Genomic DNA, 19,227 nt, shown 5'->3' with positions numbered 1-19,227 from the left:
TTTGTGTTTACATACCCTCTATAAAAACAAGCAGAAAGTTTGGCTTTTTTTTTTTTCTTTTTTCTTTTTTTTTATACTAGCTTTAGATAAAGTACACTGAGGTTTGTTGTTTTGTTTTTTCAGACTCTTTGTATTTCATTGGGCCCTTGTTAGCTGAGTGGGGTGGAAAGGGTCATATAGAAATTTTTTCCCCCTCAAAGTCACTTTGAAATTCAATCCAAAAAGAACGTTTGTTCAGCACGTCTCATTGGAGGGCACAGTGTTTCCATACAGTCCATTTGTCCCTTGATGGGCACAAAGTGCTGCTGAGCTTTAGGCGTAGAACTCGTTTGTAGGGGCTTTCTTGTAGATCGGTTTCTTTCCAAGGTCGTAACTGCCTTCGTCCTTTTTCTTCATGCGATAGACTAAGAGAAGGATCAGGAAGACAGCAAACAGGAGGCCAACTGCCCCTCCTGCAATGAGGGCTGGGGAAAGAAAATAAACACAAAATTAAGTCTAAACTCCTGGCCAAACTGTCAGCTAAATTTTGAGATCTGCTTCATCAGTACAAGTTCCCAGAACTGCCTCCGGAATCAGTTCTGCCCATGTGCCTATCACCATATGTACTGACGTTTTCAGCAACAGCAGATGTTACTGGAAAAAGCCACAAACTGATTTTCATCCAACCATAGAATAATCACATGTTCCACATTAACCAGTTGTGCTAATCTTCCAGCTAAGTGCAAGAAGGAACTTTTATCAAAAGGACAGCCTCCCTGCTTTGGTATGGTTCCCTTTTTTCTTAGTCTCCAAGAAAGCCCTCCCACAACCCACAGTATCAACTCCAGGAAAATGGTACAGCTTTGATTGAATGCTTTATTGTTTATATATACTCACATTTATGTGTGAGCACACATAATTGAGTATTTCAATTAAACAGCAACAACTCCCCACACACACCCAAAAGATTTTTCCCTCTCCTCACGCCAAGGGTGGCCATAAGACTTAAATCAAGTTTATCTTTTGCTGTGACACCTTCTCACTGCACTAATTCAGCTTCTTTGTTAGGTGGCTTTGCAATCCAGTCTCCAGTCCCTCCTCCAGGTGGAAGGATGGCTGCACATGGGCACAACTCGCTGAGGTCTGCACTCGGACATCAGGCTAAGTGCTGGATGAAGTTTGCCTTAATATAGATCTGTCCCACATGCTGAGGGGAAGCCAGCTGCTTGGTTCTGCTAGACAGAGCCACTTAGATTTGTAACAGCTGAGTAGGTGCTCAAACCCCTTAGAGGAGTTGTTGGGCTCCTGGCAAGGCTCAGAAAAAGCAGGTCTTGGGCAGAGGTTAGAAGGAAAATGCCTGCATTTGATTTAGAAGTTTATGACATTGCTGATTTATGGCTAGATATGCCTCTGGCTGAGAAGGCACGTGCAGAGCAGCTGCCACATGACTTGTTTAAGCCAGCAGTCAGGTGACACGCTCAAAAACAAGCAATTTACCCCCAGCAAGGCAAGCCCTAGGCTCTTCTGCCATGTAAGGACTAGAAAGCAGAAGTGATCCTGGTAGAGGCAGGCACAAAGGTAATACAATTCAGTTCCCTTGTCAGAAGGGAACTACTCCTCAGAGAACAATACAAGCCATTTTGATGTACAATGTTAATAATTTGTCATTAAACTTTAAGAACAATGTGGACTACTACCTGTAAGAACTTCTGTTCTTTCAAAGATGCTGCTGTTGGCTGTGCTTGCCATGGAGATCTTGTTGGACAGGTTCTCTTCAACAGGTAAAGCTTTGTCTGGAATGATTTCATTGTCCAGCATCGTGTTTTTCTTCTCACCTTCAATCTTTCTCTCCATATCTCCAGGGATATAGTTGTCAGGTATCTACAGAGAATAGACAAACCACACCCGTCAGTAAGCAGCACCCAGCCTACCTACGATTGAAAGTAGGAGGGTGTGCAGGGAAAGGAAAGTTTGCTTAGTGCACTGCAAGCATGCTGTTCCTGCTCATGCAGGTAGATTCCTCTCAATACCACGTCTTGCAGGGGGAAGGGTATTCAGAAAGTTTCAGAGATGGGCTAGAGTAGCTACATGTTGTTTAAAAAAATATATATGCAAAGGCAATACCTACCAGAGGAGTATCCATGGTGGTCAGATACATAGCATCTTCAGAATCTGGGTAGTCTGCAGGGGGGAAAGAAGAGGACGCTAAGTTTTCCTCTAATTACAGGCTGGTTTTCCACAATTCGGACACTTCAGCAACGGCAGTCTAAATAGCACTCTTGCTCTCTCCTGAATACAGTTCCCTCTTATCTACTCATACATTCACCACTTGGTGGCTTTGATTGCACAAGACCATGAGATGTAATCTCCAGACCAACACCTCTTGCTTGGGAGGGATCTTCAGCTGCATCTATTGGCCCCTGCTGCAGATTATCAGGAGCTGCTCTGCAAAGCAGGTCTGCCATAGCTTGCTAAACTAATGCCAAGAGAGGGCAAAGCTCTCACCACCCATCCCTAAAGGATAGTTTGCTAACCCTCTAGTCACCAGATCTGCCCAAACATGTCAGGTACTGATTTCAGTACTTGTTCTTTTCCATTTAGAGAACAAGTGTTCACATAAAGGGGACAAGGAGCTGCTGAAACTGGTTTGGGCAGGGAGCTTTGCATGTCACTGAGAGTTCACTTCAACATCAGTTAGTCCATTACCTTGTTTGGCCTCGGCTAAGACACCAAACTTTAAGCCCTTTAACACTACCTCAAGATTAGAATTTTAAAAAAATCTGCCAGAAGTTCTTTGGAGTTCAGTGGGACAGAGACCCAGCTAGCACAATGCCTTTTTGCTGGCAGTAAGGCAAGTTAGGGAGGACAGATGGAGTCCAGCCAGAGTGATTCAGCATCACGATACAACCACTTTCACTGTTCTCATCTCCAAGTGCCTACAGTCCACACGGCTTTCTCATCTTCACCTGACACTCTGTAGTTCCCTCTGGAGCTCAAGCTGTACCCTTAGCCCATCATTCATGACTGCTGGCACTAGGAAGAATTTCAGTATCAGCCAAGAGAGATCCATTCACCCCCTTCCCTGCTTACCTCCAGAACCAGACGTCTCATCTGTATCCAACCCATCAGAAGGTGAGGGAGGTTTGAATTTGCCAATGTCTTCATCATCTGGCAGGTCTCCAGAACCAGGGTAGTCAAGCCATCGTGCATCCATGGTCTCGGTTTCTCTCACCTTAAGACAGGGGAAGAGAAGTGTTAAGTCTCAGGCAACTACTCTGAAGGGTTTTACAAAAGGTCAGCAGTTCAGGGCTGAGCACATCGATTCCATCACAAGAACATTAAATGCTGAACTTCCTCTCCACCAAGAGCATTATCTTCATTGGCCTGGAAATAGCTGAATTCCCCTAGAATTTCTCAGAACAGAAGTGAGAGCCAGTCTGGGATGGGAATTTCCTGAGGGCTGCACATTCAGACGGTTCACCAAACAACCACACGGTGCAAATAACACAACACGATCTTGGTCAGGAGTTCAGAGCAAGAGCACGTGGGGAAAGACAATGCCTTCAGTTTGTCAGAAAGGGGCATATGGAGGAACGTGCTATTCTCAGAGAAAGCCTGGCACCTATACGTCGGTCTTTTTTTTTTTGCATGGCACAGAAGCTTCACATCAAGGCAGCTCATTGCTTCTTGCATTGAGAACAAATCTAGTTTATCACCCAAGGGTTAAAAACAGATCTGCCAGTTCAGCTGATTTGCCGTGCAATGCTGCGATGTTCAGGAGCATTCGCTATCAGCAATGACTCGCCTGAAGGAAGAGCTTCCCCTGCCTCACCTATTAAATCACACGTAAACAAACAAGTTATAAAATCAAGCCCAGGATCCCAAGGTTTGGCAACTGCAGCTGCAGACGCTTGGGAGCGGAACAGCAGCGCAGAAGGGCAGGCTGCCCAGCCTGCAGAGCAGCTAGGCCAGGAGAGCCTCGCAGGGGATCAGCTGCATGGCCACAGTGGCAATTCCTACACCAGAGCTCATTTGCACTTGGCCGGAGCCGGAGCCACAGGCACAAACCTCCTGCCCTCACCGAGGTTGTGCAATTCCCCCAGGAGCTCTCCCAGCAGCCTGGGGCCGGGTGAGGGTGCCGCGCAGGCAGCTCGCAGTTGCCCCACAGCAGCCCGCAGATTCCAGCGCTCCCTGCCTCTGATTCCACAGCCATGAAGTCATCGGCGTGGTGGGGGACTTCACCCCTTCCCCCAAGGCAAGGAGCGCGATGCAGACGGATGGATCTCATAGCTAGGCTGTCACGTTTCTCCATGCTGTCCCCACACAAATACTGGATGCACGCTTCCTGGGCATCACCGTGGTTTGAGCCCTGAAGGTTTACCTACCCAGGAGTGTCTTTGTAAATAGCTGCAGCAGAACACATGCTTTTAGTCCACAGCCCTGCACATCTGAGGGCTCTCATCGTGCAAGTTTATCATGAGTGTAACTATGGCATTACTGGGGGTAGAAGAGCAGAGACCCATGGGGCAATTAGCCCTGGGTCTCACCACCCAAGCCCGGCTGCTTTATCAGGATAGCAGCGAGCACAGGGCAGGGGGCTCTGCGCCTCCTGTGGCCCCCATTAGCCCCCCCGGTAGCCCAGCTGTGACCCTTCCCAAAGCCCTGCAGTGCCACAGCCTGATGAGTTATCCCCACCTCTGCCCCTCCAGGTGAACGCTAACAACCCCTCATAAGCCATGTGTCAGCTTCCTCTCGGCCCTGCTCGCCGCCTGGATTGCCCTACCATTAGGGTACTGGTTTCACCACAAACAATACCTTGTGGTCAGAGCAGGATGCTTCTCATTTTGCATGAGGAGCGGTGGCTACTTGATGTGCTTTTCATTAGCTTATTGAGGCATCTTTGGTTTCCCCTGCAGCTCTGCTGGAGGATAAGCAAATGAATAGCCACGGGGCACGGAGCACTGAGGCCAGCTCCCCTCCCAGACCCATCTCTCTGCCCGAGCTGGCACAGAGCAATGGGAAGGGGGCTGGGGAGGAAGGACAGCTGGGAAGAAATCCCCTCGCCTCCTGGAACCCGGCGTTCCTAACATTACGGATCACTCACTCCAGGGCAAATTCATTTTGAGATATGTGAAACCGAGCCAAAGCCAGACCCGCGATGGGAACTGCTGCCAGCAGGCAGTCGCTGCTCCCACCACAGCTCACGGTGATTCCACTGAGGCGCAGGAAGGGTCGATTCCAGTTTGCCCACACCAGGACAGTGGGGCCGGGCCGAGCACTTGCTGCCATCCCTACAAGCGGGCTGCCAAGCCGGGGCAGACCGATGCTGGCAGGAGCGCCGTGCCGAGCCGCACCCCTGTGCCAGCTCATGCTGCACGCTGTTATGACTCACGGCCAGCAAATGTCCCAGCGAGGGAGGCTGAAGGAAAGCCGCCTTTGGGCCACCGAGTGGCTGGACAGCGGGCTGGCCTTATCAGATCAGCCCAGGCATGAGCAGAGCCATGGCAGGCAGCCACGGCGATTAGTACACGCTGTGGAACGCACCAGGTTCAGCTATCAGAAAGCCCTATTTAAATCAGGACAGACAGTGTTTACAAGCCAGAGGACATAACAAGGAAATTACTGACTCACAAGCGTAAATAAGATTATATGGGAGCGTTCCCTGAACTCACTCTTCATCATCATCTTGAGCAAGGACAAGGAAATTCCTGGAAGCCAGGAGAGCTCCTCGAGCCTTGCAGAAAGCTTTTCTTGTGGGCAGCAAGGATCATTTCTTAACAGATTCATCTGCAAGCTTCTCCCCGAAGCACAGGGAAGTTAGAGGACTGCTGGGCATCTCCATGTCTGCCCTCTAGGTCCCAGGACACGCTCTCCCAGGGAGCAGGCTCCTTCCAAGGGCCCTGGGCAGCCAGGAGTGCTCCGGCCGGGAAGAGTTAACAGCCGAGTGCCCTGCTCTCAGGGCAGGTCTGCAGCAGGCACATTCCTAGCATGCACACCTGTGAGAGGGCACTTTCCCAGGCTGAAAAGCAAAGGCTCAGGGCTTCCCGAGTGCCACAGAGAGCTCCCTGCAGAACTGCTAGTCCTAAGGAAGGCTCAGTCCTTGCCACAGCCATGACAGCAGGCTGAGAGACACCACAGGCAGGTGCCGCTGCTTCCTCTGGGCTGGCAGGCCACGGCCAAGAGGAAAAAGCTACGAGACAGCAGCACAGCACCAGGCAGCCCTTGCCAAGTCGTCTCTGGCCACGTCCAGCTTAACACCCTCCACAACTGCCAGCTGGAGAAGGGCACCCGCTGCTCAGAGCCTGCTTTCTGCCACCTGTTCTCCCGCGCTGGAGCCGGGCCAGGGACTCGCTGGGAGAGGCAGACCGGACGGCTGCGCCGCCCCACCTTGCCCCGGCAGCTGAAGTCGAGCCCTGCTATTAATATGCTCCTTTCCTGGAGAGGTCTGCACAGAAAACTACCATTTCTGCTGCTTCCAGGTTTTCCTCCTCACGCTAAGCAGCTTTGATCCCCAGCAAGCACCGAGGAGGATTAACCAGTGTGCCGGGGATGGAGCAGAAGCTTTCCCTGCCTGCCAGTGGCAAAAATTAAGAGCTTACTCCCTGCTAGACGAGCAGCACGTCAGGCACGTGAACTATGAGCGTCATTCCTGGAAAAGCTGGGCACAGAGGTCTCATGTGAGCCCTGGACAGGCTGTGGGTGAGGCTGGACACGGCTTGCCCTGCTCCTGCCCTACAGCACAAGAGTCGCAGCCAGCACCCCGAGCAGGGTGCAGGCTCACCCCACTCCATCCCACGCTCCTGGGCCCGGTGTACCACCAGGCTCTTCTGAAAGCAGGAGCATCTGTTCACCACGGCAGCGAGCAAAGGGTCTGGCCGACGTGCGAGTTTCCCCAGCTGCCGGCTAGTGCCGGGAAATACCAGACCCAGGCAGCTCACCTACCCCAGCCCACACATCCTCACCGCAGCTTTTGCAAACCCCATCAGAAAGAAAAACAAATTACGTTCTGGGGAAGGGACAAAGCTTTTCAGATGTGGGATTTGCTTTTGTGGCCACTGCTTCTGATCAGCCAGGCCAAAGTTCTCTAAAGGCTTCTTTCAAGGGCTGCAGCCAGCGAGCAGCAGAGGAGTCAGACCCGCAGCGACTCCGGCACCTGAGTGCAGGGCGCTCTTTATCTCGTTTTACGACTCCGTAATGGGGAGCTGAGCTCTGTGCGTCTCCCTTCCCAGCACTGTGTACACAAGTCTAGGAGTAAACAGGAGCAAGGTGAAAGTCAACCCTTCCTAGACAAAAGCAGGTGGACCTGGGCCAGCCAGGGAGGTAGCAGAAGTGGCAGAGGTGCAGATCTGTTAACTCCTTATAGCCCGCGGGGACAGATAACATAAATAGCTCCTGCAGCTTTTGTTTGGTGCTGTGTACTAGAGGACGGCTGTATGGATCACCTCGTTTCACTGCAGTGACCAGGGTTGAAGGATGGGGTCTCAGACCCCGGAATAAATCCATGACGTGAGCCCAGGTGTGCTGAGGAATGTGCCACAGACAGGACTGGGGCTCCAGTCAAGCAGATCCATGGAAAATTCCTGTGCTGAGGGGAGAGAGCCACAGCAGGAGGGGCACTGGAGTACGTATGTGCTCTTGGGAAGTCCCTAGGCAAAGCTTTGCCCATTCCCTGTCACCTAGGAGCTCACTGGGCACCACAGCGTGACTTGCTGTCTGGTGCTCGGGTGACGTTGTCAGGACTCTCCTGGGTGCCAATTTGGGTGTTTGTTCAGATTGTCCCCTGCCCCATCCAGAGACCCCAGCTGAGCAGCATCACACAGCCACCTCTCCCAGCCCCGTGCTGCTGCCCACCCGGCTTTCCCGCAGTGCTGCTCACATTTTTGGCCAAAGAGCACCAAACCTGGTGGGGCCTTCCCAGTGCAGGGAGACGAAAACTCTGCAAACCACCAGGCCTGAGTCGGGGGATTTCCATACAGCTCACTTCCACCACGCTCTTGCAGAAGCTCAGAGACAGAACCAGGAAGGTTTTAAGCCCATGCAAAGCACGCAGAGGAGCAGAGCTCGCCCCACAGCCCCAGCACAGCCAAGACAGCCCTCCAAAACCAAGGGGGCTGAGGAGCTGCACGAGTCAGCTCAGCAAACCTGCACCCCGTGGGAGGGAGGCATATAGAGAGGTAACAGGCAAAGACAGCTCTATCCTCCCACCTTGCAGCCCTTCCAAGTAAAGCTACTAGAAGTGACAGGAGCTTCCCGCAGAGCCAGCTCCTGCCGCAGCAGAAAGAGAAGGGGCTACGCTTTTCCCTCAAGCCACCCTTGACTCCCTCCCCACTCCAGTGCAGGGAAAACATAAGCTTCAATCACTTCTGTACTGAGAGCAGAACAAATACCATTATTTCAGCCTGGGTCGCACCTAACTCCTTCAGCACTTGTGCTAACTCCTTGTGCCCGTGCCTGGAGGGTACCCAGTTACCTCTGGTCACGCTGTCCCACGCAGCACAGCACACAGGGCCCACAGTGCCCTCTCTGCCAAGGGACAGAAGTTAAGGCACAGAGGCACACGTGTGGTTTGTTTCATGACAGGCTCACCCCCAGGCTTACAGACACAGTTAAGTACCACTCTGCCTATGGCTCAACTCTTTTGAAGCAGTCCTGGAGCAGGCCCATGGGCTCAGCCCATCTTCCCACTAAGTCACCCTACCCGTGCATGGCGGCAAGCTGTAAAGATAAGCCCACAACACCTCTGAGGAAATCAGAGACACGCATAGGCCAATGCATTCAGAAAAGGCCTTATATTTTACATATATTTTGTATGTATATACATAATTGTGCTTGGTAATAGAGGCCGGGAGCAGCGACTCGCTCAGTAAGACAGAACAACAGGAACGCAGGGGCTGACGGAGCGCCACTCGCTCAAGGTCATTACGGGAAGCATCCCCAGTCCCTGTCCAAGCAGGTATCCGTCTCCCTGCAGCCACAAAACCAGCCCTGTGCGCTCGAACGCAGCGGGCCACGTGCTCCATGGGGGCAGGTACAGCGGCACGTGGCCAGCGCTAAGCACAGCCCCGGCGCGGGTCACCCCCCGCCTGCAGGTCCCCCTGGGATCCTGTAAGCCGTGTCGCAGCGAGCAGCTCTGCTGGGGGCTCACGCGGCCGCGGAGTCATAATCCCTGTGACAATGACGCCGTAATCCCGGGCTCGGCGGTGTGACCCGCTCCCACGGGGCGATCCCTCTCCTGCAGCGAGGCTGAATCCTCCCAGGCTCTGCAGGCACTGGGGAGCTTGCTCAAAATAGGCTTCCCTGCACAGCAAAGCCTCATTACCTCTTAACTTACCTCCTAACCGTGTGCCTTTGCCGACACACAGCCTGCTCTCTTCAGGCCGTGCTGGAGCAGCAAACAGGAGGAGGGTGGATAGATTGCAAAGGAATGGATTCTTGTTTAACTGCTCTTGCCTGATTATCAACCAAGAGCGAAGCCGTCAAGATCCCTGTCCTCTGCCAGACAGGCACATGCTGGGATCTGTTTACTGCAAGGGTGGCAAAATAGGTGCTCTAAATAAATACTCAGTGCCCGGCTCCATGCAGCAGAGTGGGGAGGAGATGACTGCTTGCCCCTCCAGCTAGACTAGATAACGCTCAGCAGGCGGTTGCAGATCGCTGTGTGTCAATCACTTGCCCTGGAGCAAATAAAGATAAGGAGGAGAACTGCAGGAGGGGAAAGCAGGAGCTCTCATGTGACTTGAGGAGGAAAACAACCACAGCAGAGCCATGGCAAACCCCTGAAAGGTTCTCCCGGTCAGGGACAGGAATTCAGGGTTCAAAGTTTGTTGTGTTTTGTTTGTTTGTTTTTTAATGCTAGCTACAAATCTTATCATAAGTCGTTCAGATACTTCACTACCAAGGGCTTAGCTCAGAAGTAGGAGAAATCTATTCAAGGTCAGAAGGGGGATTCAGTGTTGAGGGTTAAGACTCACTCTGAGTTGTCCACTCTAACCCCGGAAGCTCCTTTTGTATCTCTGCCTGGGGATGGGGGAATAAATACATTTATTTGTATTCCTTGTAAGGATACAAAGGCCACAGCAAGGCAGCTTGTCCACCAAGGTGACTTCTCATGCTGCTACTTCACGCTTGGGATACTTCATGTATCGCCTTTCTCCCTCACCCAAGGGCAGTGAGGGCACGTCTTGCCCTTCCTAGAAGATGGCGATACCCCGAAATTTCCCAACACACACACTAGCAGAATTTCCACTTGGCAAGAAACACACAACGTGCATTTTCAGGATCTTTATTCTGCCTCATGCCAGAGTGTTAGCGAGATTAAGCCTGGCAGACACCAACTTCAAAGGCTCAGAGGCACGGTGCCTTTCCTAGCCGGCTCGCCGGGCAGCTAATCGCAGCTGATTTGCGCGATCAAGATTCCCAGTGCTGCGCCCTATAAAAGCCTCCCTTCCCACAAACCCTTTTAATCTAATCAGGAGTAGTAGCCCAGCGATTTAGGCTTAGCCCAGGCTGCTGAGCGCTGCCAGCAGTTACACTATGGAGAGCTTTGCTTTTGGCAAAGCTACCAGTGAAAGCTATCAGCATGGAAGCACTCAAGATGAAGTACTTGTGCCACTAACTGTCAGACTATACCCATGTAAGAATTTATATAAACAATAGATTCAACAGAAGGGATTTTCCCCTTAGCTAGCTACCACTGTAAAGAAAGAATTTCTAGTGCATGGGATTTTTTTTTTAATTATTATTATTATTATTTATTTATTTATTTTTTTAAGTATTCTTGAATGTGCAGAGCTTGCCCTGGTTTGGGAGCGTCAAGCAGCCCCAGTGTGTGCTATTGCTGTGATCCTGTGATGTTCTGTGATTGCAGACCACGCAGCAGCATTACAGAGTCCTGTCCTTCTCCCAGAGCTCCGGACTCCAGCCCAGATCTCCTCCCCTCTCCGAGCAGAGGGCAGGAAGCTGGCAGCAGTTTTCCAGCACTCCCTGACCCCTTCTCTGCACCCTCGCTGTTGCAGCCAGGAGCAGAGGGACCGAGTTATTGTTTTGCTCTCTCCTTCCTTGGCTCCGCAGAGCCTGCACTGGGCCAGACTAGCGAGTCATTTAGTAACCACGGCATGGTACCAGCCTCCCGTACTCAGCCTCAGGAAACTCGGAATTAGCGCCAAGAACAGCTCACACATAAACAGACTCCTGCTCCAGTCGGCCCCGCCGCACGCCGTGGACTTGCAATAAATATTTATCTGGCCGGGAACACAGCCTTCCAAGCAAGAGCTCCTGACATCAGTAAGGACTACATCTATTTCCAGCTGAGGGGGGATAGCTAGAAGCTGCTCTGTTCTTAGAGGGGGACACCAGCCTCCAAAAGCTCAGTAGCCCTCCTTGTGCCACATGGGTCAGGAGCCATCCCTGCCCCCTGGGAGCCCAGGGCAGCACCGATCACACCAGGCGTGCTCACCTTCAGGAGCAAAGCCAGACCACAGATCATCGAGACTCCTGGCCTCTGCACAACTGGGACTGTTCTGCTGCAAGTCCAAGACAGGCACTTTCCCAGTGCGGCCATTAATGTGCATTAACAGCTCTTTTTATTGCTACAGTTTGACTGTAACTGCAGCTAAAGGGCAGGAGGCAGGGTTAGCCTCCCAGCAAGGTAAACAAGGTACGGCCGTGGTGCTGTCTTCGGGGTTTTAGAAGAGACAGGTAGCACAGTTTTAGTTGCACTGGGACAGAGACACCTTTTCCCCCTCAGCAGCTAAGGCACAGCAACATGAAAAGAAAGAAATCCTTCCCAAGGCACGACTTGCTTCGACCGACAGATTGCAATTTGTTTAAGCAAGAAGAAACCTTGTTTTTGCTACACAACGTGAGCTGCTTGGGTAACAGGACTACGTGCCTAGCAGTCTCCTTCCCACCCCAAGGAGTGTCTCACCAAGGTTTTAATTAACTGCTTTGATTTTTAAGTTATCCCAGTAATTTGTCTAACAAGCGCCACTTGGTGTTTTGTGAGCAGTCTCAGCCTCAAAGGACTCAAGGATAAAACTGACAAGAGCAGATATTTCCAGCAAAACAAAATAAGACTTTTACAAGAAGGGTATTTTTGAAGTCAGCCAACCTTTAGAAATTGAGAGGGACTTCGCTGTGTCTTGCGTGTTTCCCCCTCCTACGCTGACATTTTCTCCAATTTCAGGATTAAGCATTTAGCCTCCTCTTTATGACTTTCCACTCCTTTGCCCTGCTACGCACACTTTCAATTGCTCCAGATAACGCTGCTCTTTTCCCCTGTCCCCATGCAATTCTCATTTCCAGCTGTATCTGTCTGAAGAGGCAGCACCCACAGAGCTGCCAGAGCAAGTTAGCTGCTGCTCGAGACGAGGCAGTTTTCTCACAAACCTCTGCCAACACCACCTCAGCACAAGGCGGTGGCAGCGACCAACAGCTTTTTACCCACCACGGACACAAACCGGGATGGACGAGACCGGCGGCAGCAGCTACGGCACAGCCTGCTGAGGAGCAGCACTGGCTCTACAGTCGCCCCTTTCCTTCCCCCCGTAAGGAGGGACCCGGTGCCGCGGCTGTGCCAAGCACATCTGAGTCACTGAGTCCGGGGGCAGAGCCGTTACTCAGACGGTGACAGCAGTCCCAGGGAGCTGCTACGCCAAGCGAGTGCCAGGAACCCTGAGTCAGAGTGCTGCTGCGGGGCTGACGGCCACGCACCGCAGGGCTGGTCGGACTGAAGCCTTGCCTGGACAACCAAGTGCATGCTCAGAGACAAGAAGTCCCAAGTAACCCAAAAGTACAGCCCTAACAGCTCATTAATGCAGGATTTCCTACAGCCCCTCGGTGCAGTAGCTTGTTACAACCCTTTAAGCAGGCTGCCCTGTCTGTTTGGAGCCGGCAAGCCGAGTCTCATCGCAAGAGTCTCACTCTAGTGAGAATCATTTGAATCCTTAATCTGAAGCGTTTGCATTCCACCCAGTCTCAACAAACAGCCACACACGCTCCACAACAGCTGCCCAGAGGTCAAACGTGTGCCGGGTTCATCCAGTTTTGTAGTGCTGAAGCTACACCAGCTTCGGCTTGAGGCTGCGAAAGCAGCAGGACCCCTCCTGTTGTTATAGGGCATAGAGGAACAAGCTGTGCCGAGCAGGGAATGCGGCTGCGAGGATTTAAGAGCAAGCTGAAGAGGCTAAATGTTAACTTAAGAGCAAAGAAGTGTTTTGGAGGATGGATGCTCCATGTTGCCTAGCTGAAGCGGTGACCGGGGCGTTGGGATGAGCGAGCCGGCACGTTTTCAGAGGATTTACCAGCAACAGCCTGAAGGGAAGGGAAAAATAGCTGCGGGAACTGTGCTGAAGTTTGCATGCTGAGCAACCAGCCAGACTCCCTCCTTCCTCTCCATAATCGCCCAAAGGCAGGCGAGCAGCCTCCAGCCTCGTGGTGGAAGCAGGACAAGTGTGCCAGGAAGGCAACAGCCACCCAGGAGCACCAAGGCAAAGGGGACGTCAGGCTCCACTTCAGGCATGTTGAGGAGAGCAGGGGCTGGTCTGCTGAGCCCAAACATCCAGGCAGCACAAGGCAACAGCAAAGTGCTTAACACAGGCTTAGAGAGGAGGCGAGAGGTGAAGACATATAGGAAAAAACATTTCCACTGTTGTTGGACTGCATACAGGCATTTGCAGGACCTTGAAGTGCCAAGGCCTTGGAGACAACAGCAGGAGGGGCAGGAAAGAGAGCAATCACGTTGACTAACAGCCTTAACTTCCTAGAACGAACGAGCCTCTGGTATCATCACGCCTCTGAGAGTCCCAAGTTCAGCCCCAAGCTGCCTCTTGGGAAAACTGTTTGGAAACCAGAACCCTAAGGAAGATCTCCCCGGCACGGGAGCCAGCAGGCACTTGGGGCAGGGGCAGCAGCACCCCATGTTCTGTGGGGTCACTGCTCCCACCCACATGCACCCCTCCTGCCTGCTTTGCTCAGCGGGGTATGAGGTGCTGGAGAGGCCACTGCTTCCCCTGCGTTACAGGCATTGCACCGTGACAGCCAGCTCCGGGGTCAGGTACCAAAAGCCTCTTCAGGAGCACGGGCCATCTCCTCAGCCTTGCTGCTTGGTGTTTTAGGGAGGCTGGGATCTCTCGCAGACGTTCAGCTGCCCCCTGGGTTTGCCAAGTTGGGAGGCAGAGGAAGACGCAGATCGCCGCGTCTTGATTTGATTGGGAGGGACAGCTGAGAAACTGGGCAAAGAGCAGAAAGAACAGGCCTCGGGGATCGATGGCAGCAGGACGAGCCCGACCGGTTCTGGCATTAATAATGCTGCACTACTTTCCTCACACGGGCTATCATCGGCCAGACACCGGCTTTGCCAATCAGGCAGCCTCCAAGCTTGATTGCTGCTAACGAGCCGGCAGAGCCCACGGAGCTCAGGGCCTCCCCCCTCTCCCCGGCTTTTGGGATGGATTTCTGCTTGCCTGCACTGCTGGGGATGCACAAACACAATGCGGTGCTGGGGAGGAACCTTCTGCTTACTGCAGGGCAGCAAAGCAGGACTGCTGCACCCAGCTCGCAGCCCATTAGCGCTGCTGAGGACCTGCTGAGCTCGGGGCAGTCACAGCCAGGAGCAGCGCAAGCCCCCAGCAGGCAGAGACATCCCCCGAGGAATACCTGCTGCCTACCTCCTGTGCTGCCAGAGGCCAGCGAGATGCTAGAAGTGCAGGCAGAGCTCTACAGCCCCACACTGCCCCTCCTCAACTCCACTGATCCCACATTTTAGCCATACTGGGGGCTTTCTGTGCATCCCCAGCCCCTACAGCACCTCCTGTGGGACCCCCTTCCTGGCCCCACACAGCCTTTGCTTCCTGCAGCACTGGATGGAGAGGGCTGGGGACCACCGGGGGACAGCAGGCTCCAGACCCAGCTGTCCCCAGGGCATGGGGACGAGGCGGTGCCCTCGCACCCAGCCACGCCACGGGTGTAACGCCAGCCACCCCCAGCCCGGGTGCAGACGTCACGCATCGGCACCCCGCTGCTAGCCCCCACCCTCCTACACACCCCGGATTGCTTCACGCGGAGAAATCCCGTCCACGCCGACGAGGGGAAAGGAGCCAAGGCGTTTCTGTTTGTACAGGCTCGGGGAAATATTCGAGCACCGAATCGCTCCCCAAAGCCACGCTCTTACATAAGCACAAGCAACACAATCCCCGTCTTGTGAAGAAACAGCTACCTGTCTTCACCCCGCCCGCACGGAGGAGCCGGGAGCCGCATGCTGTGCAGCCCTGCACGTTTTGGCAGGGCTATAAAAAATAAAGAAAAAAAAAAAAAAAGGGGAGGAGCACGCACAGAGCGCTCCCAGATACTGTGTCATCCCATCTCCTTCTGGGCAGTCCGTAGCCTGATTTGTTTGGATACGGCTCTGCGGTAGGTTCGTATGACCGCTCGGGCACACGGCTCGCCTTGCGTAGCGGGGAAGGCACCGCCAAACACTCCGCATGGGCTGCGTGTGGGGATTTACAGAATCCATCTGTTGCAAAGCCGTTGTCTTTGCCGAAATCCGATGCTTGCAGTCCACTCGGCTCCCCAGGGACACCAAGTCGCGTTTCATACCAAACATGGTCAGCGCAACTTCCAGATGCTGGCTGCCCCAAAGGTCTGCCCCGCCAGCCCCGCCACTTCTCGGACGAGCAAGTCACAAATTTAACTGCGGGGAGAGGGACGCTGGGCTAGAGAGGATCTGGGCTTGCTGGTGTGGGCAGAGGGGGGCAGACGAGCTCTACAGACGCCCTCTGCGGGAGTTTCCCACCCCACAGCCCCCTGCCCCTGTTGGGGAGCGGTGCCCGGTGCTGAGCACAGCAGCAGCAGCACTGCCCTGCCCACACGGACAGCCTGCTGCCCGAAACATCCGATGCGGATAACCGGACCTTGCTTTGGGATCCTCGCAGCCATCTCACGCTCAGCAGCTCCCTCAGACCAGCAGAGGAACCTGCCCTGACCGCGCTACCAGCGAGACGTCCCCAGCACCCAAACCCAAACGCCGGGGAGGCAGAACCCCAAAACCACCGCCTCACCGGGGAGATCACACACGTGCCTGACTCGAAGCATCCCGATTCCTTCACCTCGTTGCATTTAAACGAGTCCTAAATCAGTCGGGCACCCTTTTTCCTCTCCGGTTGGAGGGGAGGAGGCTTTGACACCCAGGCGAGGCAGGAAAGCGCGCCCAGGCACCGCAACGCGCTGCGTGCCTCCAACCCACCACCAAAACCCAGCGATAAAAGAGGGCTCCGAGGGCTCGGCCCCGCAGCCAGCAGCCCACCGCTGCCCTGAGTGTGCCGGAGGGCAGAGAGAGAGAGAAAGAAGCGGCTGAGCGGAGCGGGGAGGGCAGGCAGAAGGCACCGGGCTGCGCCCCGGGGCCGACACTCACCGACTCGGCGGCGGCGGAGGCCAGGAGGAGGGCGAGCAGGAGGAGGGCGACGCGGAGCTGCGGCATGGCGAGGCTGGGATGGGATGAAATGGGGCTGAATCGGAGCTGGGATGAGGCTGAGGTGGACGCTGGGCTGAGCAGCGAAGCTCTGGGCGATCCCCGGCGCCGCGCCGCTTATAGCGGCCGGCAACGGGGCGGAGCGCACCCGGGGACAGCCCCCGGCCATGAGCCACCGAGGGGAACGGGGAAGGGAAAGGGAAAAGGGGGGAAGGGAAAGAGAAAAGGGAAAAGGAAAAAGAAAAGGGAATGAAGGGAAAAGGAAAAAGAAAAGGGAATGAAGGGAAAAGGGGGGAGAAATGGAAAGGGAAAGGGGGGAGAAATGGAAAGGGAAAGGGGGGAGAAATGGAAAGGGAAAAGGGGGAAGGAAAAAAGAAAAGGGGGAAAAGGGAAAAAGAAAAGGGGGGAAGGGAAAAGGGGGGAGAAATGGAAAGGGAAAAGGAAAAGGGGGGAGAAATGGAAATGAAGTGGAGAGTGAAAAAAGGAGGGGAGAAAAAGGAAAGAAGGGGGAGGGGAAAAAACGGGGAAGGGAAAAGGAAAAGGGGGAGGGGAGAAAGGGGAAAAGAAAATGGGGGGAGCGAAAGGGAAAAGGAGGGGGAAGCAAACACACGGTATTTGTTCTCGTTTTCACAGCATTCCACAAGTGACAGTGTTACGTTTCCAGAAAGCCGAGCGGGACTTTCTGTTTGAGTCTCTGCCACCGCTGCGGTTACGGGGAGGCGCGTTACATCACGCAGTTCTTTTTGGAGACAGAAAATGAAACCGCTCCATCTGTTTTCTGTGCAAGCAGCGTGTGCAAAAAAAACCCCAGGTAGTCAAAAAAAAAAACAAAAAAACACAACAGCAGAGTTTAACTATTTCAGGTTTTTCTTGCCATTGATTACTTTGCCTGATCGTGGGTATTTGGTTGTGTTTGTTGACAGCGTCAGTTCCTGCCCTGAAATAGCCTGGGGTGTACCTGAACTAGCACACTGGCATGCCATTTGTCCCTTGTTCACACTGCAGGTCACACTGGATTGCACTTTTTTTTTTTTAATTTTATTATTTTATAGAGAGTACAATATATTCTTAATGAGGAAGCAATGCCCGGACTACAAAGCGCGTGCGTGTGCCATGCCCTCATTGGCCCGTTATGGATCCAGACTCTGCTAGAGCTGGTTCTCAGCCTGCTCCACCACTCCTGTGCTGCGCCACGAGACCTCGCAGCCTCCCTGCCCCACCTTTACGTGCTGACCCTCAAAGCAAAGACGTCTCTCGGGTGAAGCAGCCTTCCCAACTGTATCTTTGGGATGATACATGGGGGTGTGAGCTGAGGCCACGAGGTCTCGAGGTCTCGTTGTGTTGTGTTAGGACTGTACCTGCGTGGGGACTCTGCTGGCAGGAGACCCTCCTTGCAGCACTGTCCCGAGCTGGCTGTGGAGCTGGTTCCGTATGACCTGACAAGGGGCGCTGCTCTGAGCTTGCAAACATAAAATCTGAAAACGGCACACAGCCAGGTGGGGGTAGGAACCAGCCTGGAGGCTGGGATGGAGTTTCCTGTAGTAACTGCCCCCCTGTGCTCAGGACAGCGATTTATCAGTAAACCTCCGGTTCACCTCAGCATCCAAGGCCGTTGAGGACGTCAGGGAGGGCTCTGTGCTGTGGGCTGGATCACTCCCCTTCCTTATTGCCCTCGTTTCATCACGCAGGGTAGCTGATCAAAGAGGCACTCCTGGCGCGGCAGGGCAGCCCAGCTCTCATCAGTCTCCAGCTCTGGACACCCCACCGAGGTGGGCAGCAGCAGGCAGGAAGGAACAAGAGCAGATGGGATGGGGTGAACGTGCAAAGGCTGGCCCCTGTCAGGCAGGGACAGCCTCAGCAGCATGAGGTGGACAGAAGCAGTGTGCTCCTCCCTAACCCTCTGCATGAGGCCCACGTTTGTGCGCTGTGATCCCTCTACACCTCTTTCCAGGTAAAGCAGCAACCACAAAAGTGCTTTCGAAGACGGCTGCCTGTATTGTGGCTACAAACAGTGCTGACTTTCCTGTTAACTTCCTCTTGCAACAAGCACAATACACCTCCGGGCTTTTATACCCCTCAACTCACATCCGTCCACTACAAAATCCCTCTGCGTGGCACCGGACCTCATTTTCCCTCCTAGGGAAGTTCTGATCACGGTGAGCGTTCCTGCTCTGACAGAGTGGACAGGAGCCAGCCTGCCTCCCTGGCCCTGGGACCACGCCATCGTCTGTCACAGCCACATCTGTGTGCACAGTCCTGCAAATAACCTGAAAGAAATCTTGGACTTCTGGAAAACAGAAAAGAAAATTAAACGAGACCCTAATTTTCCAACCTCAAGAACAAATTGATATAACTCTACTGATGACATTTTCAAAGTTCATCCTGTAGTTCCACCTCCCTACCACACACACACAACTTGCAGTGTCTCAAAAACAATCATATGAGAGGAAACGCAGCCACAAAAATTGTAACACAGTTCTTCAAAACCATGGCATAAAGTAGCCTGCTTCATTTTGCCCTTCACATGTCTCTTCTTAAAACACTGCCGTTCTCCTCTCTCTGGAACAATGCAGAAAAATCGTGGGTATATGACATTCACCGAGAGTGACAGGACAAATGGACCCTGATAGAAAAATGCTCAGCTAAACTGTACTCTCCTGAAGCCTCACTAAAAGTGAGGGAAGCAGAAAGAAAACAAACAAACAAACAAACAAAAAAAAACGCACACACCAAGCCTCATATTTGTTCCAGGCAGTGAATGCTCACATTCAAGGTGTATCGGT

The 19,227-nt window shown here is 53.3% G+C and overlaps 1 protein-coding gene across 1 annotated transcript; it reads right to left on the bottom strand.

Moving 5' to 3' along the window:
• Positions 1–64: 64 nt before the first annotated feature.
• Positions 65–16,453, bottom strand: SDC4 (syndecan 4). Its single transcript, XM_032198511.1, has 5 exons — positions 16,388–16,453; positions 3,070–3,211; positions 2,108–2,160; positions 1,677–1,860; positions 65–464 (listed from the first exon to the last, which is right to left on the bottom strand). Exons 1-5 carry the CDS (start codon positions 16,451–16,453, stop codon positions 313–315), a joined length of 597 nt encoding a protein of 198 aa, XP_032054402.1. The 3' UTR covers positions 65–312.
• Positions 16,454–19,227: the final 2,774 nt, after the last annotated feature.

This window comes from Aythya fuligula, chromosome 16, assembly GCF_009819795.1.
Source record: "Aythya fuligula isolate bAytFul2 chromosome 16, bAytFul2.pri, whole genome shotgun sequence".
Lineage (NCBI taxonomy): Eukaryota > Metazoa > Chordata > Aves > Anseriformes > Anatidae > Aythya > Aythya fuligula.
This window is presented reverse-complemented; position numbering and strand designations above follow the sequence as displayed.